General features: G+C 34.0%; 1 protein-coding gene across 2 annotated transcripts in view; it reads left to right on the forward strand.

Moving 5' to 3' along the window:
* The window catches only part of LOC124534476 (glutathione hydrolase 1 proenzyme-like), a 75156-nt gene that overhangs the window by 11379 nt on the left and 38353 nt on the right, over positions 1 to 25424 (forward strand). The window contains exon 1 of one of the 2 annotated variants that reach the window (XM_047110373.1): positions 19561 to 19752. The exons of the other annotated variant lie outside the window; for it this stretch is intronic. Within the exon in view, the coding sequence (XP_046966329.1) occupies positions 19628 to 19752 (125 nt within the window). The 5' untranslated portion in view covers positions 19561 to 19627. Of the gene's footprint in view, positions 1 to 19560; positions 19753 to 25424 lie in introns of those variants that run through there. 2 annotated transcript variants of the gene reach the window in all.

Here is a 25424-nt window from a genome sequence, read left to right on the forward strand (position 1 = left end):
CAAACAGATACTTCAATTCAGTGATATCAATCATTGATACATGACAATGAATCATCCTATTTCATGACTACGATGCCGGCAAAAATAGAATTATTTGAGCCGGTGGTACATAGGTGGCGGGACTTGAATGGCGAAAATCTCGAACCATAAGCCGCTCGAATGTTTTTAATTGTTTGTTTTAAATTGAAATATACGTAACCCGTTTATGTTAATTTTTGTTAACTGTTCTAGTTGCAAGGAGTAAGTATAATGTAAGGATTAGAGGTAGGCTTGTAGGTACTTACCTCGGCCGGTTAATTGCAAATTTAGTTTCACAACAGATTTTGTTTAAAGTTCTTATAAAGTTCTGCTTATAGCACTGATGACACCTTTTATATGTCCTGGTAACACTTTCACTAGGCCTTTTGTGTATTTTGAGGTTTTAGTATTGTTTTAGAAGAATTTTAATTAAGTTTTTTAACGCGCGCGCGCTGTAATGGCGGCGGATTAGCTTCGTCGCTCGATGAAGTCTCAGTAGCGCCGCTCGCGTCACTCGGTGGTACTAAACGCTGCGATGGCCGAGGGAATAACAGCGGAAAAGGGATATGGGATTAATATTGGCGGGAAAATAGGAAAGCAAGCTAGAACATTCCCCCCCACTTGAAATCACTCCAGGGATTTCAAAAATATGACATTAAGTTTTATGAAAAGAATAAGAAATAGATAATTAAATGTAGTGCTGAGTTCAAATGAATCTGATGCGAGAATAATGTTTTTACATGTTAAAATTATTATAGAAAGACTGAATTAAAAAAAAAAAAAAGAAATAGGTAATTAATATATTGATGAGCTAAGAATTGACCGGTAAAGGACAAATTTTTACGACGGGCCTGCGAAGTAACCCATTTGCTGTACGTAACGTAACTACTCGCACTATGCCGTCAGTGCCAGGATGAAGCGCAGTCACACGACCGAAACGCCATTCTAATGGTGGTAGGTTTTGTTCAACAATTACAACTACATCATCTATTTTAACATTAGGCTGCCTCTCGAACCATTTGCATCTTTGCTGCAGGGTGTGTAGATAAGAGTTTCGCCACACCTTCCAAAACGATTGAGTTAGTCTTTGTAACATCTGCCAACGCTCTCGAGGCGGCAAATAAACTTCCGTAAGCGGCATCTCGGGTAATGAAACCAACGGCCCTCCAGTGAGAAAGTGTCCCGGTGTTAAGACATCCACTTCAGAAGGGTCACTAGATAACGCGCACAACGGCCTAGAATTTAACACAGCTTCAATTTTATTAATGACAGTTAGAAGCTCTTCAAATGTTAGCACTTGTAAACCAATGACTCTTTTTAAATGATATTTCATTGACTTGACACCACTTTCAAAAATCCCTCCAAAATGACTACCCGTAGGTGGGTTGTGATGCCAAATAATGTTTCGTTTCGAAAGCTCTACATTCAGATCAGGTTGTCTAGTTAAGAGGAACTGTTGCACTTCAGTTAAATAACGTTTAGCGCCAACAAAATTAGTACCGCAATCCGAAATTATCAATTTGCAAAGACCGCGACGTGATACAAATCTATCGAAAGCAGCTATGAATGCCTGTGTTGACAAGTCTGTTACCAGTTCTAGGTGTATTGCCTTTACTGCTAAACACACCATCACGCAAATATACACCTTGTAAGTGCGAGCATTACGCCTTTTGCTTTCTTTAATCACAAAGGGACCTGCAAAATCTACACCAATATTTTGAAAGCAACGTGTACCTTGTACTCTAGGTTCTGGTAAATTTCCCATAATAGGGGTAATGGGTGTAGGTTTTACTCTACAACAGGTAACACATTTAGCGAGGCGCGATCTTATGAGATTTCGTATTCCTAAAATCCAGAACTTTCGCTGAATTATCGATTGTAAAGTTCGTGGTCCGCAATGAAGATGTAGTCGATGGTAGTAATCTATAATTAGAACAGAAACTCGAGAAGTTTTAGGTAACAATAAGGGATAAATCGCGGACAGTGGCAGCTGCGCATTTTCCAAACGCCCCCCCACTCGCAAGAGCCCTGCCTGATCGATGAAGGGATTTAGTTTTTGAATGGACCGTGAATATGATTTGTTATCTTTAATTGATTTAATTTCTTCACCAAAATGATTTGTTTGTTCATGTTTCACTAGCACGAATAGGGAGGATTCCAGCTCTTCTGTGATTAAACCTTCAAAATTCTTGTTGAGTTTTCTTGATTTAGAAATAAATCTTAAACACCATGCTACTATTCGCTGCACTTTAGATAATGATGAGTAATCTTTTAATATTTTTGCTATAGGATTTTCGTTACAGTGATTGGATTCAACAGTATGTACTAAATGAGGTAACGGTTTTAGCTCCGGTAGATTTTCAGATGATGTATATGAATATTTTGATATAGGCCAGTCAGACGATTCTAATACGAGCCACGCTGGACCAGCCCACCACAACGGAGACGAGATTAATTTGGAGCATGTAAGCCCACGACTACTGTGATCCGCAGGATTGTCATTCGTAGATACGTGGTGCCAATTTTTTGTTCCTATAGTGTCAGCAATTTTTACTACGCGATGAGATACAAATGTCTTTAGTTTGTAAGGTTCAGTATTAATCCAGGATAGCACTGTACTACTGTCCGTTAGTGCGATTACGTTTCTAATTTTGATATGTGACTGAAGTAAATCGTTCATATGTTTCAAAACTCGAGCTAGAAGCACTGCACCAAGAAGTTCAAGACGGTTTATAGTAATCGGTTTAATCGGCGATACTCGCGACTTAGCAATAATTAGATTTATCGATGCTTTATTTTGATTTATAGACTTTAAGTATACGCAACATCCATAAGCTTTAGAAGAACCATCACAGAAACCAATAAGATCGCATACCGTTGAAGTTGAAGCTAAAATGAAACGTGGAATTTTTATTTTATTTAAATTACTTAATTCAGCAACAAATTCTTTCCATTGTTCTACAATATCTTCTGGAATTGGATCATCCCAGTTCAACTGGAGCCGCCACAGGTCTTGAATTATAAGTTTTGCTTGCAGAACCATGGGCGTAAGCCAGCCTAGAGGGTCATAAATTCGTGCTACGTTGGATAGAATTGAACGTTTAGTGCATTTAGGGTTTAGCTCTGATTGAGAGTACGTAAAATTATCTTCAATTGGGTCCCATTGAACTCCCAATATTTTTAAAGTCTGTTGATTTTTATCGTCACAAAAGGATTTTGGGACTTGACAATGCTCCGTAGGCAGTTGTGCGAGAAATTCAGGTGAGTTACTACTCCATTTTCTCAACTCAAATTTACCGCAATCTAGTAAGTTTATTAATTGATTTTTCAGATCTAGTGCACAAGTTAAGTTGGGTGCACCAGCAGTAATGTCATCCATGAAAACATCTTCACGCAGTATGCTAGCAGCTTCAGGCCACTGTTCTCCATGATCCTTTGCTAGCTGATGTAGCGTTCGAATTGCTAAATAAGGAGAACTGCTAACGCCATAAGTGACAGTTTTAAGTTCGTATTCAAGGACTTCTTCGGTAGATGAATTTCGCCATAATATATGTTGATATTTGCGATCCTCGGGTCGTAAATCTATATTTCGATACATTTTTGAAATATCAGCTGTAAATACCAATGGATGTAAACGAAACTTAGTAATTATGTCTACTATGTCATTTAAGAGTTTGGGGCCCGTGTATACGATGTCATTCAAAGAGTGTCCAGTAGTAGTCTTTGCGCTGGCGTCAAACACTACTCTTAGTTTAGTTGTTGCACTGTCGGGTCGCAGTACGCAGTGATGTGGAATGACATACCTAGAATCTTTGTCAGACATTTTGACAACTTCCATGTGATTTAGGTCTTCATACTCCTTCATGAATTTGCAATATTCGTTTTTTAATTCAGCATGACGACGAAAGCGTTTTTCCAAATTGTATAACCTGGATAATGATCCGTGGAAAGAATCACCTAACTCCTCTCGCTCTTCCTTAAGTAGTATCGGTACTACATATCTGCCGTCTTCGTTACGACGAACAAGGTCTGTATATAACTTTTCGCAATTTTCATTTTCTGGATTTGTAACTCTCGCCTTCGGTGGCTCTTCTACTTCCCAGAATTGCTTGACGATATTGTCTAAGTCAAGTGTGGATGCTACCAGTGCTGTAGTACATGCTGGTGTTTGATATTCAGGGTCAAACCTTCCCGTGATAACCCAGCCGAACACGCTATGCAGCGCTACCGGTAAGCCCGGGCCTACGTCTAGTCGTTGACCATCATAAATGTTATGGAAAAGTTCCGCTCCTATTAAAAGATCAATATCACCTGATTTATCAAAATTGTTATCCGCCAAAACTAAATGTCTATAATTTGTTTTTACTATTTGCGGAATTTGAACAGAAGGCATTTTATGAGTTATTGACTTCATAACGATCGCTTGTATATTAAATTTAGGTTGATCCGAATTTTGGGGTTGTATAGTGAATGACGTCATTCCTTTGACTTCATGTATCGGGTTCTGACCTAGACCGGCTACGGTTATGTTACAACGACGTAGCGGTAAGCCTAAAAGTTGTACACATTCTGACGTCACAAAACTGTCCTGCGCACCACTATCAATAAGTGCACGAATATTAAAAACACCGTTAGGGCCTCGCGCCCGTACAACACACGTACCTAATAACACAAACGAACGACCATGTTCTAAATTGGCACTAGAGTTGACAGAATTAATCGGTACAAATGATTCGCTATCAGCCGAACCTTGAGGAGGCACGGATGACACCGCGGGGCACGCCGCAGTACTATCCCGATCTCTATGAAGAAGCGTATGGTGACGGCTGTTACACTTCGTACAACACGTCTTTGAAAAACATTTATCCGCAGTATGATTTAATCGTAAACAGTTTACACATAATTTTTTTGTTTTAACAACAGTTTCCCTATCTTGAACGGTTTTGTCATAAAATACAGGACACTTATAAATTGAGTGGTTAGAATTTCCGCAACAGGCACACTCAAGGTATTTATTCGAAGTAGCGTGAGCATAAACATCGATATTAGAACATAAATTATAATTTTCCCTTTTATAATAATTATTCGTTAAAAATTCTTTTTCAGAGTACGGCCCTGTATTTTCAAATTCTTCGCAATGTACGGGAAATGAAACGGATCTGTTATAGTTGTTATTATTATTATTTTTACGTAAATGAGATTGCATATTATATTTTAAAAACGAGCCGGTGGGTTCACTAGCCTCGAGTACCTTTATATAACCGTGTAAATATATTAAAAGGTCATTAAAAGTAGGTATTTGATTATTATTTTGTAACTCGAAACGTTTACGTGTATCGGAATCTAATTTACGAGACGATAAGTAAAACAAAATAAATTCACCCAGATTATCGATCTTTATTGACTTGAGAGCATTAACAGATTCTTGTAATAGACTTGTAAGTTTACGTAAATCATTAATATTACATGTTTTTAATGACGAATAGTTACAAATTTTTTCCAAATAATTCACAGCTAATATTCGTTTATTTTGATATCGATCGATAAGTGTGTCAAAAACTATTTGATAATTATCTGCGGTAATAGGTATCCCCTTTGCTATGGATAAAGCGGAACCCACGAGACACGACATTAAATAATGAAATTTTTCGATATTACTAATGTTATTATTAGTATGCACCAAAGACAGAAATGTATCGTAGAAGGTTTGCCAATGTTCAATATTTCCATCGAATTTGATTAACTCGATTTTTGGTAAACGAGCTCGTGAAATAGGTTTTTGATTATTATAATCCGTCGTATTTGATGCGGCCCCCGCGAGTGGCATGGCGGCGCTTTCATCCGACAACGACGGCAATAATGCCTCGGCGACTTCCATTATCGCATAATACATTGTATCGAAAGAATCTAATGATTGCATATCAATATTTTCACTAGGATTCAACATAAGTTTTATCGAATTAATTTCATTTGTAAAATCTATGAATTCTTGACGTAAATCATTAATTCGTTTGTATCTACATTTAAAAGAACCGAGTTTACTTTTATCGTTCGTAACTATACAAGACAAATCGTATAATATTTGTATTTCTCGAAAAACATATTCTCTTTTATTAATAAGCAGTTTTAATTTTATTTCAAGTTCCATTTTTATAAGTTTTAAAAGTTATTATATTATATCAAAAATTAGTACCTAGGTATTCGTAGGTAAGCCGACGCTATAACCCGACTAAATTAAAAAGTTATTTCTGAACAAAGTTTTTAGAAATTATGCAATTTTGTTTTATTGATAAATAGTTTACGTCCTTATAATTTGTTTTAAATTATATATGGACTAATCTGGAGTATCTATTCAGAAGATTTGAACCCAGCACAACATAGGAGTTTCGTGGAAAATTTGGCTCGATAGACCACTAATAATGGCGGGACTTGAATGGCGAAAATCTCGAACCATAAGCCGCTCGAATGTTTTTAATTGTTTGTTTTAAATTGAAATATACGTAACCCGTTTATGTTAATTTTTGTTAACTGTTCTAGTTGCAAGGAGTAAGTATAATGTAAGGATTAGAGGTAGGCTTGTAGGTACTTACCTCGGCCGGTTAATTGCAAATTTAGTTTCACAACAGATTTTGTTTAAAGTTCTTATAAAGTTCTGCTTATAGCACTGATGACACCTTTTATATGTCCTGGTAACACTTTCACTAGGCCTTTTGTGTATTTTGAGGTTTTAGTATTGTTTTAGAAGAATTTTAATTAAGTTTTTTAACGCGCGCGCGCTGTAATGGCGGCGGATTAGCTTCGTCGCTCGATGAAGTCTCAGTAGCGCCGCTCGCGTCACTCGGTGGTACTAAACGCTGCGATGGCCGAGGGAATAACAGCGGAAAAGGGATATGGGATTAATATTGGCGGGAAAATAGGAAAGCAAGCTAGAACAATAGGTATTAATTCTAGCCGAAACATTTCGATGTGCACAAATTACAAAATAAATATCAATTTACTTCCGAGTAAATAAATATATGCACTAATATTGTGTTAACTAAATGTTTGCGTTCATATACTAAAATAATATATATTTAATCTATAAGCTCGTTGTGATTTTTTGGACTCTAAATTTAGAGACAATACATTCACTGTGAGAGGTCTGCCCTTAATCCTTTGCTTTAGTTTTCGCTGCTAATCACTCAGTTTTTTTTATTTTTTTGTTTAAAGAGAGCCAAGTATAAAAATGTTTATATTTCACTATCTGTAAGCCTCTATAGAAGCATTAACAAAGCTTCTAAATATTCTTCCTATTGTTATAGGGGCTCAAATAGAAACCGAGTCTATAGTTATGACACTTTCTCTTTCATTTGTTAGTTCGTGCTATTTAATTTAACAAGCTTTTATTTTAGGTCTATTTCCGTTCAAAAAAGGTTTGAAGCTTGTTTATACTATTATAAAGAAAATTAGTGTGACTTTCCGAACGTCATGCGCCAAGCTGTCAGATGGCTTTTAAAATCATCCTCTTTTTGGCGGGAAGCAGTGTGAAATACGGTCAGGCGTATCATTGTTTTACTGTTTTTGTTATAATATTAGAAAACCAGAAATTGATTGAAGTATGTTGAGTTTTTATTAATGATTATTATTTTATATCCTTGCAATAAATTTTTTAAAAGTAATTTTGTTTTCTTAATACTATATTATAAAAACGGATGTAAATATACTCTACTTTTGCGTGAAATGAGATATATGTAGATTATGCTGAGGTAAAAGAGATCTTTCAAAATGACTCTTAAAATACATTATATTCTTCGAGGCTAATACAGTTTGCATACTATAATACCCAAGCGTATGTGCAAACAGAAAGTGCATACTCTATTTTCTGACTCGTACAAACCGACGCCAATGCTTTATGAGCTTTCCAAGGCACAGGAATGGAATCATTTGCAACTGCCAAAATCCGGAGGCTACTGAAAATTTGTCGAACGAAAATCCCAATAACTTATGACTGGCCTGTTATTTAAACCTCAGAATCTGCTGCATGATAGGCGGACTACTCGACCTGCGATTCAATCAATGATAATTTATAATTATTTTGACAATGTAAATGCTAATTGGACTTTTTATTTATAGTATACATAAGTAAAAGTAAATAAAGTAAAGTAACAGCCTGTAAATTTCCCACTACTGGTGACCTCCTCTCCCATTAAGGAGAGGATTTGGGATACATTCCACCACGCTTCTCCACTGCGGGTTGCTGGATTTTATTTATTGATTTAATATAATTTTTAGATAAAACAAAAGAAACTAGTATTTGATTATTTTTTACACATGCTATAGTTTTTGGTTATTCTTTAATATCGGCAGATAATACGTGATTGATAAAATTGACCTTAACAAGTTTAGTCATACAAATGACTAAACCTCCGTCAAGTATTAAGAATTTATAGTAAATATTATAATGTGATAAATAAGGCCATATAAATAAAAAAGCAATTTATCGTTTGTAAATAACGCAGTCAGCATGCAAAGATTAAAACAAGGCATCTCATTCAAAATTTATCAATTCAATTATCGCTACTTAATTATTCATTGCAAATATAATTACTATAACGCATACTTCGTTGAAATATTTAATGAATACCTACTTGAAATAAATCAGGATGCTATTTTGTACTCACTCACCGAAAAGTTTAACCAATGATACTTATATAACAGCTCAAAATAGTTTTTTAGGTCTTTAACTAATATCGCTCAATATTGGACTGATATGGATTCAAATCCTCTCCTAAATTATAATATACGAAACTTCTCGAGAAGCTAAAGTGAAAATGATTTCTTTGAAGTCACTACTGAAAGAAACTTTAAATCTTAGGCTATAAATGGTATGAATAGTCTCCGTCTGTAGAACAACGATTGTATGAATAGCCCTTTAGCTTACTCTTAATTAATATGTATTGACGATGAATGCGTATAATGTCCTATTTTCCGTGAAATTAACTAAAAAATATAATTCCAGCCGATTATTGGAAAACAATATTATATCATGTTTGTTCTCATCGATGGGGTAAGTCGTTTATGTAAATGAGGAAGAGAAAAGGACTAAAGGTTAACCCTTGTAAGAACCCTTTCTTTACTAAGGCTCCAAAAATATTCTTCGTTTGAATTTTATTCTTTATGTGATAAGTTGAAATTACCTTTGAATTTTATTCTTTATGTGATAAGTTGAAATAAGGTTCGATTATGCTCTTACAACAAAGTATTTTATTTTTTAAGTGTCTCAATATCCCAAATTTTATATGTAATGACCGCGTCGCTTATATTGTTCTTCTATGATCATAGAGCTAGTTCTAAGCTAATTGTAAGTAATATAAGCTTTTCTTTATACTAAAGGATTGTAGTAGGAGTAGAAGTCCTATGATTTAGTCTAAAGTTGTTGCTACAGGTTATTTCTGGCCAACTTTGTATTAGATTTGAATTCAAGATTAACCTGTTTTATTAGATCAAGAAAAGGAACGCGTGTTATGTATTCACGTAAAATAATTATTAAATAAGTTGCAAAAATGGTCAATGATTTTAATATTATTTACGAAATAATTTGGCAAAAAATTATAATACATAAATGATCAGCTGTTATCTATGATACACTAGTGTTACTTAACCAATAACCAGAAAAATAATTGCAGAAGGTTTCAACAAAATGCAATAAAAGATATAAATTTTAGATATAATATGTTACTAACGTCATCAACAGAACATAATCCACCTTCTTATTATTTATTTACGTCAATCTACATAATAATAAATGCAATTGATGCATAAAAGTATTGATCTTAATATTTGTGAATACTTATTTTATGCAGGTTGCTAGTAGATTAGATTTTAAACGAAAGTCGACGTCATGACAGCTTGGATAAAATTATAGAATATTTTTATCATCACATTCAACGTTTACGAGGAGGTCGAAGAGGACTTAAGCACCTTCATAAAAATATTGATGTTTCATACGAATATAGGTCATTTTTTAACAGTTACGCATTGATGATATAAGGTTGGATAATGTTTTTGAAGAGCTAATGTCTATTGGTACCACTTACCATCAAATGGCCAGAAGCAAACCTACTTTGAATACACCTTACATACACATACGTACATTGATATATGTACTTTAAATATTTTTATCTATATACAACTTTGTTATCATTATCCACATACTTGTAGATGCCATCAACGATTTTATTCTCAGTATTTCATGGCAATGAGGAAAATCATTATGTTACAATTTTACCTCTAGAAATATTGATTGCAAATCGTAAGTCAATATAATATATATATTTTTTTTGTAATCAGCTATATAATATAGATATTGAAACGTGTTATGTTATATCTCCAAGTATCTGTTGTCCGTGCCTTTATTGTATCTAATTATGAATTAATGAATTATACTTTATTGCACACCACAAACAAAAAGAAAAAAAGAAAGTAACACAAAATTAATAAAATACAAAAAAAAAGAAGTAAGTACATTAAAAGTGTTGTACATCGGGCGGACTTATGCCTTATTAGCCATCTCTTCCAGACAACCCAATCAAAGGGTGATTTCAAAACCAAATAAATATAAAAGTAATTAATTTATTTTTAATATTTATTTATTTACAATAACACTGTTCAATATTTAGTGTTGCTTAATAAACATTAGTCTTCGGGAATTGCACAATTCTTTTCATATAATTACAACATCATGTAGAACGAAGAATGTACATTATGTACATGTGATTTCATTATTTCAGTGTTTCTGCTGTCAGACACTATCACAGCCTAAATTTACGGTTCTTCATTGTCTCTGAATGTCTTGAACAGATGTACTCCTTGATGTATTGGTTGGTAATGCTGTAATGGCTTTAAGCCAAGAATAATAATTATTATAAAGTAACCTAGCAACAAAATTGGTAATAGTTATTATCAGCTTCTCGATCTCTTGTGTAGATTTAGCTCATTTTCTGACTTTCAAGAACTAGAAATATATAATTTGCGTTAATATTTTCCTATACATTTACTGATGTGAACACTACATATATTTTGTCAGAAAATCGGTAACCTTTTATTAAACTTTTTTTATTGAAATAACAATACTAGACAGACAAATAGGACATATGATGGTACAGAAATTGGTACCGTAAGAAATATCAACCATCCCTTTCAAGAATTTCCAAAAGAGTTACGAAGTTAGTTACTGAATGCCCTGCCTTTACTAATAGATTTAACAAAGGCAATATCATTTCAAATTCTAATGCTTCAATTTGTATAACATTCTATAAATAATTTTACATGACCATTACAAGCTCACTCCATGTTTGACATCGTAATTGCTCGCCAGTTGACAAAAGGACACAGGTGTACGTGAAACGGTACACAATGATTAAATATGTTAATATAATGCCTCCCGAATGTCTGGGCCAAATGCCCAATTAGGACATTCATCTTATATATTGATAGCATGAGACGATTTTTGTCCCAGTGATTATGGTACTAATGTTGCACATAAAAATCGGTAATAGTTATGTTTTTAAAATAGAAATCCAGCCGCGAGCGTGCACAAAATTATTTTTATTTATCATTATTATGACTAAGCAAATAATATTTTTTTGAAATTAGGTCCGGTGCGCTTACTCTCAGTACTTCAGCGGGCTCTAACCAAATTCTTCGACTACAACTACGTCTGCCACTCACCTATACAGTGACGCTATAGAGGCTACTATAGCCAACAGCTACAAAGAATATGTTGTAAATAAACTGGCCAAATGCGAGTCAGACTTGTCCGTGCATGGTTGCGTACCATGATCAATAAAAACAAGCAAACCACTTTCCTAGCTTCATTCACAATTTGAATTTCATTCGGTATAAACAATTATGTACCAGTCAACTGCCCTGGAAGTGTTAATTAATAGTGGAAATAAATAAGAAACGAATGAAAATAGTTTTAATGCATTTTTACTATATTATTCTACATGTTTGTAAATTGTTATTATTCTTTTTAAAAGGTACATTTTACCTTTTAAAGAATCCATATTTTTGAATAAAACAAATATTAAGTATTATAATAAAAATAAGAACATCCTAAGTGAACAGAAAAAAATACCTTTTTTTTCTAATTTTCCTATTTCCTATAAGTTTCCTAAAGTTCTTTTGGAAAACATCGAAAGAAAAAATCTGCCACGAATGTATCCGATTGGATTATCCGATTGGATTATCCGATGGCATTGGAGGAGCATTATGGAATAAACTCCTGTTCCACAAACCACAACTACGCATTTAATAAATTAAACTCATTCAGAAATTCGAATGAGCCGATGCCCAGTCGTTAGAACGCCTTCAACTTGACTGATGATTGAGAGTCCAAACCGACGCAAACCCCTAATGAATTCATGTCCTAAATTTGTATTTATAATTCATGTCGTGCTCGGTTGTGGAGAATCCTACATGTCCAATTTCAACAAAATTCTGCTATATGCGAATCCAATGCAACCACGGGTTGGTTGATCCTATGTTTGATCCTATGTTTCTCCTCAAAAATGGAGCAGAGGCCTTGGCACAGCAGAGGGAAACTTAGAGGCTGAACATATTGACAAATAGATCCATATATTAACGTACTTAATATAATATACCGAGGAAGTTTTAAAATTTGATGACCACGATTACTCAAGTGCTTTAGGCGTCAAATAACAGAGACTTTTTTCGAAGTTTAACACCAAAGGGGATTAAGGAGGCTTCGATTTTTCTCAGAAAATCTCTTTTAGCACAAATCCTGTCACGTACTCGTATTTCAGATTTTTTGAATAAGCTCTTAAACCAGGGATTATCATTTCTAAACGGATAAAGAGTTTATGATAATATTTGATAGTCAGTGCCCGCGGTTTCGCTCGTGATTTAGAGGCTGGTCATGTTAGGAATGAAAAAGTACTTACTAGTGATGTAGTACTAGCGAAGTTTTTGGAACATATTCCATACCTTCGCTGTTCCAATGCTGGTTGGTGTAATAAGTTACTCAATCGGCTGCAATTATTATCTAAACTACTTGAACCGCAAGATTTATAAATTCACGTGATTTTTGCAATGTTTTTTTGATCGTTCGGCGCGTGATCTCCACGGTTATTAGCTTGGAAACTCATAATATTTTAAATTCTTATTCCTCGGTTAGTAGATTCTTAAAACTTGATGGTTTAACTCGTATTTTACAGTGTTGATTAAATTAGTCGAACGGATCGTAAAACCTCATATCGATTATTAGTAAAGATATAAAAACTTTATTGTGAGTCGTAATACGTTACAAGTTTCGATATTGTTTCTTTGGTGGATCTGTTCACTATCCCGTTCTATTCTATGACGGAACCCTATCTGACGTGTGCGACAAAAAATAACTTAATATCTAAGAACTGAAAATACAAGTGATTTAAAAGTTAATTAAACCAATGAAATAAACTCAGGAGAATACATTGAACTAATTTAAATTATATCAACTGTGAATTATTTCCTACAAATGTATGTAGTAATTAATGTTATTTTTATTTGAATTTTAAAATAAATCCCATTTCATATCGATATTAACCAAGCTCACCTGTTCACACGTGTTCCTTTCCTGTTATAACATCTTCTGGGAGGCATCTTGCGGGCCGGCATGGCGAGGGTGACTAGTACAGCTTATTCTTGCAGTCCGTACTAGTCGTCTTCGCGTTTGGACTTCACTTCCACTTATCATAAGGTGTAGTGGAGTATATGTCTACCCGGATAATATAAAAAATAGGTGTAGTGGAGGCCTAACCGGATAATATAAAAAAAAAAATGTAACATTTTCAAAAGCCATTCATAATTAAGATATATTTATCGAAAAACACTTCCAGAGACAAAAAAGAATAGTTTAGCACTTTTATGCACGATATAAAAAAATTAATCGTGTTTCTATAAGTAGTATTTCTTGCGGCGACGATGACATTAACATCTTAAACGTTAAGATGCGCGGTGTCTTCCAAGTGGTCATTGCAGAATATCTGTCATTAAATCCCATATACGATACAATAGTGCTTGCATTGGGGCATTTTGTGAGAAATGCCTAACATACAGAGATAAAGCCAGTGGCGGATTTACAAATCTGCCGCTATTAAATTTTTACCAACCCTACTTTTTTTTTGCTAAATTTATGATTTGTGTTCTATCGTCCTCATTACATCGGTTTTTTTCCGTTATTAGTATAATTATAAACTAGGTGATATCTTTGTCAGTTACTCGTATAGATTATTCTTCCAACTCCCTATGTAGTGACGAGTATACGGATGATGGACGTAATGTGTATACATATAATTATTAGATTTTTTTTTTTATTTCTGTAAGATAATAACAAATTTGGTCTAAATTTACTTGGTGGTAGGGCTTTGTGCAAGCCCGTCTGGATAGGCACCACCCTCTCATCAGTTATTCGACCTCCAAATAACAGCACTCAGTATTGCTGTGTTCCGGTCTGAAGGGTGAGTGAAACAGTGCAACTACAGGCACAAGGGACATAACATCTTAGTTCCCAAGGTTGGTGGCACATTAACGATGTAAGGAATAGTTAATATTTCTTACAGCGTCATTGTCTATTGGCGATGGTGACCACTTACCATTAGGTGCTCCATATGCTCGTCCGCGAACATAAAAAAAGAAAAAAAAAAAATTGCCGCCCCTCTAAATCTGCCTCCCTTGGCTCCAGCCTACTTAGCCCTTAATAGGCTAGTAAAATAAAGTCTCCCAAATCATCTCACACGGCTCGATAATTTTAGCGGAACGCAATCCTTTCTGATAAAGTTAGACTACTAAAAGGCTCCTTAATCTCATAGGTAGTCAGAAAGTCTGCCCAGGAATCTCGCAAGCTGAATATCTGTAGCAATTGTAAATAAGCAAATGCATTTTTTCATTCGAATATTAGTAAGCAGACAATACAATGCTTACGACATAATAATTATTATTAATAAAGCATCCATTGTATGGCAGTTACCGACACTTTTGATTTATTAATCGCGATAGTAGTATGATGTATTATACCGTATTCATATAATTAGACCGGCTTTACGCTTTATGAAATATAAATTCATCACCGACTCGACTCAGAGCTCCTATTGTTTGTTTGTTATGAAAATTCATACAACGGAAATAATGAAGTACTCAGATATATAACCGTCTTTAATTATTCATGCATAATAACTTAAGCCCAGTTGCTATATTTAAAACTATTCGTTTTGCTTACGGTAAAACTGATGTTAAATTTTTTTTTATTGGAACATCATTATAACGACCTCTGTGGTCGAATAGTATGAACGCCGGTTTTCATGGGAGCACCACTCCAAGGTCCAAGGGTTCGATTTCCGGTAGCAACTGTTAATTACTTTTCTATGATGTTTTGGGTCTGACTGTTTGCAGTAGCGTCATTTATTTACTTCTGATTTTTGTGCTTTAGCTACTTGCATTGGGACCAGACTAATGTATGTAAAGTTGTCCAATATTTATAATTTATAATTATTAGCCGTCTTAATACTTTCTGATTAGACTCATTATGGTCACTATATTCAAAAAGAGATCTGCATATGTGGAGTAGAAATCACTAAAATGTTTAAGCTATTCTGAGGGAGAGTTCAGTCGCAGGAACAGCTTGTATGAGCTTTATGAAGAGCGAAAACAACTGGAAATTTCGAAAGTTATAAGTATAGTATCCAGTATACTATAATAGTCTCAATCTGTAATCACAGGACTACTTAGGCACTACTGTATATAATAAGGAGAGACAAATATATATTATTAGGATTTTCAGAACAGTAATTTAGTAGTCTAAAGCCTTTGCTAATTTAATTTAACATCCGTCTGTTAGGGTTATTTGTTTATAACATTTGTGAACCTGTGAGAAATTACTCAATTCCTGAACAAATTCTTAGTATGGGAGAGAACCACTACAGCCAGAACCACGGAGTTTTAACTAGTAGGTATATTTTTCTTTCCGATGCACAAAATTCTCAAAGAAACCGTCAAGTGATGAAACTCTATCACATTCAAACCCTAATTGAAGCAGCATTGCAATAAGCTTCTTCCAATATCCATTCTAAAAAAAATAAGACGTTGAGCAGCTTTAAGACATTTACGATTTACCTTTAATAGTAACAGCCTGAAAATTACCCACTGCTGGGCTAAGGCCGTCTCTCCCGTTATGGAGACATTCACCACGTTGGTGGAATACACATGTGGCAGAATTTCGATGAAATTAGAGACATGCAGGTTTCCTCACGAATTTTTCCTCCACCGCCGAGCAAGAGATGAATTATAAACACAAATTTAGCACATATATATATAGTGGTGCTTGCCTGTGTTTGAACCCGAAATCATCGGTTAAGATGCACGCGTTCCAACCACTGGGCCATCTCAGCTCAACCTTAACTTAAATAATGTCAGATTAATAAAGTTAAATCGATACCCGTGGCCGATATATACCTATGACGACCTCTGTAGTCAAGTAGTGTGTACACCGGTTTTCATGGGTACGCCAATCCGAAGTCCCGTGTTCGATTCCCGGCGGAGTGGATGTAGAAAATGTGTATTAATTTTCTATATTATATTGGGTCTGAGCGTTTGTGGCACGTTCGTTGCTTCTGATTTTCCATAACACAAGTGCTTTAGCCACTTACATTGGGATCGGAGTAATGTGTATGATGCTGTCCAATATTCAAAAAAATATATATTTAAAAAAAGATACCCATGACCCTTAGTTCATATTAAAAAATCTTTATATTAAATAACAAGGCTATAAAGATAAACGTCAATCCATTTAAGGACTTAAATTGTAAAGCGGTTGGCAACACACGACAGATATGATAATTGCGGTAATAAAACTCGTAACACCTCGCTATTATTTTTTTATAAATCGTTTGAGTAAATATTTTCGTATAACTTCATTAAATTACGTTCAGAATATTTACGTTGATTTGTTAAATAATAGTTTATATTTTAAAATATTTTTCCGTGAACTATTCTGCTTTTATACCTTTAAACGGACTAAAAATATTATATATATACTTCAATTAATTATAATTATAAATTTACAGTTATGTTACCTATCATTTCCTCACCCCTCTTCACAAGGGGGTGAAACCGCTGGATACTTAAGTAATAACCCAATCACACCAAAAATCTATAAGGCTTATGATTAAAACCTTCGTAAAATTTAATGTATATGAATATTTTAAAATAATTTTCCGTGAACTATTTTGCTATAATATATTTAAATAAACCTAAAATATCGCTATCTTTCAATTAAGAAACATCATTTATTTTGCAGTTATATTACCTAGTATAACGCCAATACACACTGGTCAAGCCGCGGGCTAATTAAGTTATAACCCAATCACACCAAAGATCGATAAGGCCTACCACTACTTAAACCCGTGGCCTTCGTAATATTCTTGTTCTGTCTGTTCACACTTAATTTCCAAAATTTAAATAACCATGCCTTTTTAATGGTGCTGATGACTTGGTTTCCTATTAACAACAACAACAACAGCCTGTAAATTCCCACTGCTGGGCCAAAGGCCTTCTCTCCCTTTGAGGAGGAAGTTTTGGAACATATTCCACCACGCTGTTCCAATGCGGGTTGGTGGAATACACATGTGGCAGAATTTCTATGAAATTTGTCACATGCAGGTTTGCTCACGATGTTTTCCTTCAGCGCTGAGCACGAGATGAATTATAAAGACAAATTAAGCACATGAATCAGCGGTGCTTGCCTGGGTTTGAACCCGCAATCATCGGTTAAGATGCACGCGTGCTAACTGGGCCATCTCGACTCTCTTGGTTTCCTATTCACCAGTTTATATCCGAGAATACAATCGATACAAATTAGTTTGATAAACCATTCAACATTTTTGTGATAAGATCGGCAAAATTCACAAATATCTGTCAATTAAATCTTTATCCAGTTTTAATAAGTGTGCTAACAAAAGTCGTCGGTTAAGACACGTCCACAATGGTTTCTACTATTTTAATTACAGGAAAATTGAAAATAAATATAGAAGTTTTCGTTTACCATTTAGTTTAAAATAAGAGAGATCCATTACAAGAACTACTTAATTGAAGTAATATATGAAAAGAAGTATTTTTTTGTCTTGTGGATCATAATTGCGATTCAACGGGAAATGCTGCTAGCATTCTTGCCACCATTCCACGCGGTCAAGATTTCTACAGTAACTAGTTTTAGTTCATATTTGTATGTATTCAAGCATTTAATGTTATTAATTCTTATGTTAATTATTTATAAATATTTTGTATGGTTATTATTAAATCATAAAAGTTAAAATCACGAAACAAATCTAAGTAAATCCGGGATTTAGGTTACGTTGATATAAAACAACGAATAATTAATTTCATATAAAACGATCATTTAAAGTATTTTTCTCAGAATCCTTATATAAAAACGACTACGTGATTTCATGACGCAATAAATTTCACAACAAACAAATCATTTTATTAAAGTGCAAGTCATCTAACATTGCAAAAATATAATACTTATTTGTACTTGTAATCACTACAAAAAAGCGTATTGATTTTTGCTATCAAAAAGAAAACTATACACGTTCAAAGTACATAAGACCTTTTTGATAATAGTGTAAAATCTACCATTTTCCATTGCAAATAAATTGTTTTATTACAAGAATCTGTCTCAGCGGAAAATGTAAACGCTATGACGCGATTGGAATCGCAATTACTTTATCAACCATCACCTAATTAATTCGTCTCAATCGTCTGAGCGTACATCCATGACCACACTTTTCAAAATACTTTAATGAAAATCATTAAATAAATCTAAAACTATTAGTTAAACACCACATGTTTTAGTTACATTAATATACTATTCTAAATTAGTAACTATAACTGTGTCCCGCAGTTTTACCTACTGTGTGTTCTTAACACTAAAAAATAATACTGATATATAAAATATTACAAATGACTCATCACCACCCCTCGTCATACACCCTCTTAGACTCAAGACCTCTCTTAGATTTAAATGTACGTAATCCATAACCTAACTCAATAAACAAGCTATCAAACGCTAAAAGTGTTTCTCGAATCAAATCGATACCATCGAGATAAGACTATTCAAACGTACACTCTCTAGTTTAATAATAATGTTGATCAGAATCCAAAAAATAATAATATATGTAATAATTGATTCTAGAGTTCGTGTATAGGTTATGTATAATCTATATTAATGTTATAAATGTGAAAGTAACCCTATCTGTCTGTGTGTCACTCTTTTACGAACAAACCGCTGAACCGAATTTCATGAGATTTGGTATGTAAAGAGCTTCAAAAAAGGACATAGGCTACTTTTTTGACTAATACATAGCAACGAATATCTAAAAAAATATAATGTGTGAAAATTTTATTATTCGATGGAATTTTAATGTTTTTTTATTTTGTAAAACATTGAATTATGAACAGGCCTTTGGCTGTGACGTACGAGGTCACATCATATTCGTGGACCGCTGTATGCGGCTCAGTCATTCCGCTGTAAGCCTTGCTTCCTATAGAGGACGTGTCGTGTTCCGTGTCAGTAGTGATGTGTGATCGAACCGATCAAGAGCTATTACGTGAGAGTTCTCTTAAGAAACCGGACCGGAATGGCAGCGTCAAACGAAAGAACCGGCACGTCTTAATCAGGCTACCGGACTCGGATCGCAACAGGTGGGTTCCTTTTGTAATTCGAATCTGGATCGTTTCGAGGGAATAAAGTAAGGTACTACTTACGGTATTCTAACTGAAAAGTCTCGTAATACTAAAAATAGACTGAGATGAATTGTAGGGTAATATGAATAAGGCTGTGTTTTACCTTAAAACAGTTTTTAAAACAAAATATATTTTTAACGATAATCTATGGTCAATCATGATAAGAGAATGTTATCAACAAGCTACTTAAGGTAATAATAATTAATTAATTACCTATAAGACATAAATCGCTATTACTAAAACCATTATTTTAATTTACAAAGAATAAAATTACATAAGAAATATCATGGGTTGTTCGGTGAATATTTATTTAATAAATAACGTGGTAGCGATCTTCCGTATCGAATCAAAAATACATTTATTCAATATTAGTCATTATTACTATAGTAGTAAGTTAAATATTAGTTTATCATATGATATTAAATAAGCTGTTCTTGTATATACTCGTTTGTAATGTATATAGGAAACGATTTGACTCAAATTTTGTATTAGAGTTTGATTTTTTCTTGCCTATCTAGATGTATGTTCTACCAAAAGATAATATCAAAAGATATGTCTCAGTAAGAAATCCACCCAAATCTCCGTCTTCTCCGGACATATTTTCTTGTCCTGTTATTATTGTTATTAATAAATATAATGTATATTTAAATTTCTTCGCCAATTTTATTCAGAAAGTGTTGTTTATATCAAATTATCGATGAAGTGGTCCTTATGAATACAAATATCTATTTTAATTAATTCTAATCTATTTTCTCGAAAGTACTTTAATGACTGAAAGGAAATTTATGAAATTTGCCAATTATGGTCTTTGGAAACCTTGTAAAAGGAATTACGTAAATAATGTGCAATATTCCTGGGAGTTTTTTTATGATAGGACTTAAACATTTTTTTTTATGGTATAGGTTGGTGGACGAGCATAAGGGCCACCTGATGGTAAGTGATCACCATTGCCCATAGACAATGACGCTGTAAGAAATATTAACTATTCCTTACACCGTCAATGTGCCACCAACCTTGGGAACTAAGGTGTTATGTCCCTTGTGCCTGTAGTTACACTGACTCACTCACCCTTCAAACCGGAACACAACAATACTGAGTACTGTTATTTGGCGGTAGAATAACTGATGAGTGGGTGGTACCTACCCAGACGGGCTTCCACAAAGCCCTACCACCATGTAAATTGAACATTGAACCTTTATTTAACCTATACCGGAATTACTACTATGCTTGCGTTAAAACACCAAGAAACCCATATAGTATCATAGTAATTATATATTATGAATAATTATACACTATTTTTCTTTTATTACAAGACAGTAATGAACAGTAAAGTTCAATAGTAATTGAACTAGTTGTTATTTAATAAGGCTGCATTTTTTTTATGGTATAGGTTGGCGGACGAGCATATGGGCCACCTGATGGTAATTGGTCACCAACGCTAATAGACAATGACGCTGTAAGAAATATTATCTATTCCTTACATCGTCAATGTGCCACCAACCTTGCGAACTAAGATGTTATGTCCTTTGTGCCTGTAGTTACACTGGCTCACTCACCCTTCAGACCGGAACACAACAGTACTGAGTATACTGTTATTTGGCGGAAGAATAACTGATGATTGGTTGGTACCTACCCAGACGGGCTTCCACAAAGCCCTACCACCAAATGAAATATTCCAAAGACCTGTATTCAAATTCAAGCTATGTTCAATGACAATTCGTAGGAAGATATTATGCATTTCTAGTTCATGAATGACATTAGGCCCTCGTCAATCGTGTTAGTTTACGTTCAATCGAATTATAATAGGGAATAGAGAGTGAACAACATATTCGTTAATCTGTAGATTTGATTAGTCAGCCATGGTCATAGGTTCAGGCTACCACATTACTATGTATTAGCTGTGTCGGCGACTTTATGGGCGTATGGATTTAACTAAAAATTTATTGTGATAGCCCAAGTTACTCCTTATTACATCAGCTATCTAACAGTGAAAGTCCCATCAAAATCGATCCAGCCGTTCCTAAGATTGAGTGGAACAAACGGAAAGATAGGTATGTGTACTGTATATATAATATATAACTATGTATTAAAAAAGGGTTATTATTAAGGTACAAACAGACCATCCAATTTTATTATATAGATAGATATCATATGTAACTTTTGATATGATTATCCTTAATATATGTAGGTATCCTTAATGTGGCTGGATCAGTTTCATTGATAATACAAGAGTTCGTTATTAACAGAAGAAAGACCAATTTTTGTGAAGCTCTTGCAGATGATTGAGACTTTGGTTAACAATATAGATTAATTAGAAGATAAATCTTTAAATATATTTTTCCGACCCCATAATAGAGAATAATAAAAAATGTAAAATTGAGCAAATTAATTTTTTTTAATATATAAAATACTGTTGTATAACATTACAAAATATAAAACCTGTTTGTTTAAAGAATTTCTTTTTAAAAAAACATTTCTTAAAAAAACACAAGAGGGTGGAATTTTGTACTAATAAAAGTAAGTGGACTGGCTAATAGATCCTCGGATAGTGGTGACCAATGCCTATAGAGATTGTCGTTGTTAATAACATTTAGTATTCCTTATGTAACCAGACGAGCTTGCATAAAGACCGTCAACCAAGTCAAGGTATTACTCGCTAATCACAATGTATTCTACTGATAAACAGCAATAGAGACATAACATCTACAAAGCTTGCGATGGTCGTAAGGAATACTCTTTTACTTGGTGGTAGGACTCTGTACATGTATGTGTAAGTACCAACTAGTCACATACTCTACCGCCATACAATAATACTTGGGATGGTTGAGTGCCGCTTTTGAAGTATGAGTGAGCGAGTGCTATTACAGGCACAAAGGATACAACATCTCATTTCTCATGATGATCTTTTTGGCAATGTAAGGAATCTTTAGGCCGCCAATGTCTAACTGGCAATGGTCCACCATTAAGTGACGCATTTCCCAACTTATTTTATAAACAAAAATTACTTAACATTTCTTAGAGTGCCATTTACGATTAGACAATTTGCTAGATTTCGTAGTTTAAAAAAATAAAAAAAAAACAACTCAATATCGTGTTAAGTACATTCAATCATTATTATATTTCTCACTCGAAGTCACTCGACTCGGCAGGCGAGAACTGTCTAGGTGGGTTTTGAACTGCCACTGTTTACTGTCAATTTAAGACATTAGAGAAAATTACTCTTCAACTCCTTTACGCAGCTTATTACAAGGAAACAGGTCAATCTAATTTCATTCATTGAAAAACTTACCCACTCTACTTTGTAGTAAGTTTATCACAATGTAACAATTATCATTCCGGAGCTCCCACTGAACTCTAGAAGGTACGGAACATATATTTTCTTTTAAAATACTCAAAGCTAAGAGAAAACAATATTATGTAGATATCCCACTGCTGGATATATAGCCTTTTGAGGAAGAGGTTTAAAACTCTTATAACGTTTTAATATGGATAATGGTACTGATATGGCAGTTTTAATCTGAAATATGCAGGTTTCCTCATAATGTTTTGGCAACGTATATGCAACCTGCCGGTGTTACATATGTCTATGGGCGGTGATACTTTTGCCACTTATTACTTTTGACACTTCCTACTACTACTACTTTTGATTACTTTTGACATCATCAGATTCAGTTGAACCTCCTATACAAACACATGACATAACACCAAGTAAACACATAATCGTTTAATAGTACTTGTCCGGATTCGAACCCGGATCTCTAGGTAAAATGACCTGTTCTGACTATTCTTAGCTAATTAAAACTAATAAATCTTCTTAGCTCCTAATTACATTTAAACGAAGTCTAAAGATTTAATTATCGAAAATCAAAAATGAATTTAATATTTTCAATATAGCTTCCAATCAATTAGATAACGTATATCAAAAAATGTTTTTAAATTTGCAAGTTTTGTTTAAAAATATACATAAAACAAAATTTAGAAACAAGCTTTTTAATGGATCCTTATAGTGTAAGTGTATCTGTGCTTGATATAGTGCTGTCAACAATATCAAATGTGTACCATCTATATACAGCTCAATCGGTTATTTGAAACTAAAAATATAGCTGAAAGATTTTACACACACACCTTTAAAAGCGAATATTTTGTTTTAAATAATTAAGTACGAATTATCACACAAAGTCTATTCCAATCAAAAAAGGGTGTTTATAAAAAAAAACTTCAGTTTTAGGTATTACATGCGATTTACTAATAACTCTGATTATTATGCACTACAAGTAGTTCTTGATTTATATGTATAATCATCATTACATGGTATGAAACAAAGTCCCTTACCACTGTCTGTCCCTATCTTGTTTAGATCTTTTAAATTACTTAACAGATTTTGATGCGGTCTCTTTTGATAGATACAATGATTCAAGAGGAAGGTTTATATGTATAATACATAGACAGTAAAGTAGTATTAACATTTTTTGCAATATAGATCAATATGTTCATTAACAGTTTGAAATTAAAATGCAGAAATATAGCGGACATAAAAGCTCTGAACATTGAAATTGATTCTGAGCTAGGTATATCTAGTATACGCCTGTGCAAAGCTGAGGCTAGTCGCTAGTGTGTGTATATAATATATGTCACATAATAAATTTAAATATCCACATTTAAATTTACTACCAAAGTTGCGATAACAACATCGCTGGCATTCTAAGCGCGATTTTTCCGCGAATCCATTATGAATATCGTAGAATTTATTAGTCAAGAATTTGACCAATGATGACGAGACAGTTCAAGGTCAACGTTTTTTGTCTTTACACCTTTTGTTAGAACAAAAAAAAGCTATGCCCGCTACTTGAATTTTAAGAAAAGTGTTATTGTTCAGTTCATAGATTCTACTTTAACTTAATAATCCTCTATCGACGTGTCTGCGGAGTGGTGGCTTGGGTGAGGGTAGCCCGCTATGCTTGACAAAGTTGGTCTATCCGGTCCCGAGATTAGCCAAAAGCGACAAACATACAGACAGAAAAACAAACAGATGGACAAAAATTGTAAAATGATTTTTTTTTTTATGTACCGTGTGAACATATGTACATATGCATTTAGTAAAAAGTAGTTATTTGAATATTACAAAGAGAAACTCCGAATTTTTTGTATGTATAGATAGGCGATCTAATTTTTTCACTTGTTTGTCTTTCTATAACAAGCTTTACAGTGTAATCGGTGGCTAAAATAGTTATTATGATATGCAGACGGAATTTGTGTTAGGAATATGCTCAATTAATTATTAAACAATAATTATCTAAAAGATTCTCTTTAAATAGCCAGAGGGCTATATACGAGTAGGGTCTACGCCGGATACCCTTACAATAGTCAATATTTATATAGAGTATTATTACATAATAGAGGCTGCAGGCTAAGAGTAATAGTAATCAATAGTACACGTGGTGAAAGTGAAATGTTCTCTGACGAACTTATTTTCCCATTTTTTCAAAAATGCGCCACCAACCTTGAGTAGGTACTGTGATGTATGTCCAACGTTTCTTTTTTTTCTTTATATTTTTCTCGCTGGAAAAACTCATTGCGCGCTTCCCCCGTGTGATGGACAGTGGAGGGGACTCCCCGGTTCCCTGGACGTA

This window comes from Vanessa cardui, chromosome 12 (genome assembly GCF_905220365.1).
Source record: "Vanessa cardui chromosome 12, ilVanCard2.1, whole genome shotgun sequence".
In the NCBI taxonomy this organism is placed as follows: domain Eukaryota; kingdom Metazoa; phylum Arthropoda; class Insecta; order Lepidoptera; family Nymphalidae; genus Vanessa; species Vanessa cardui.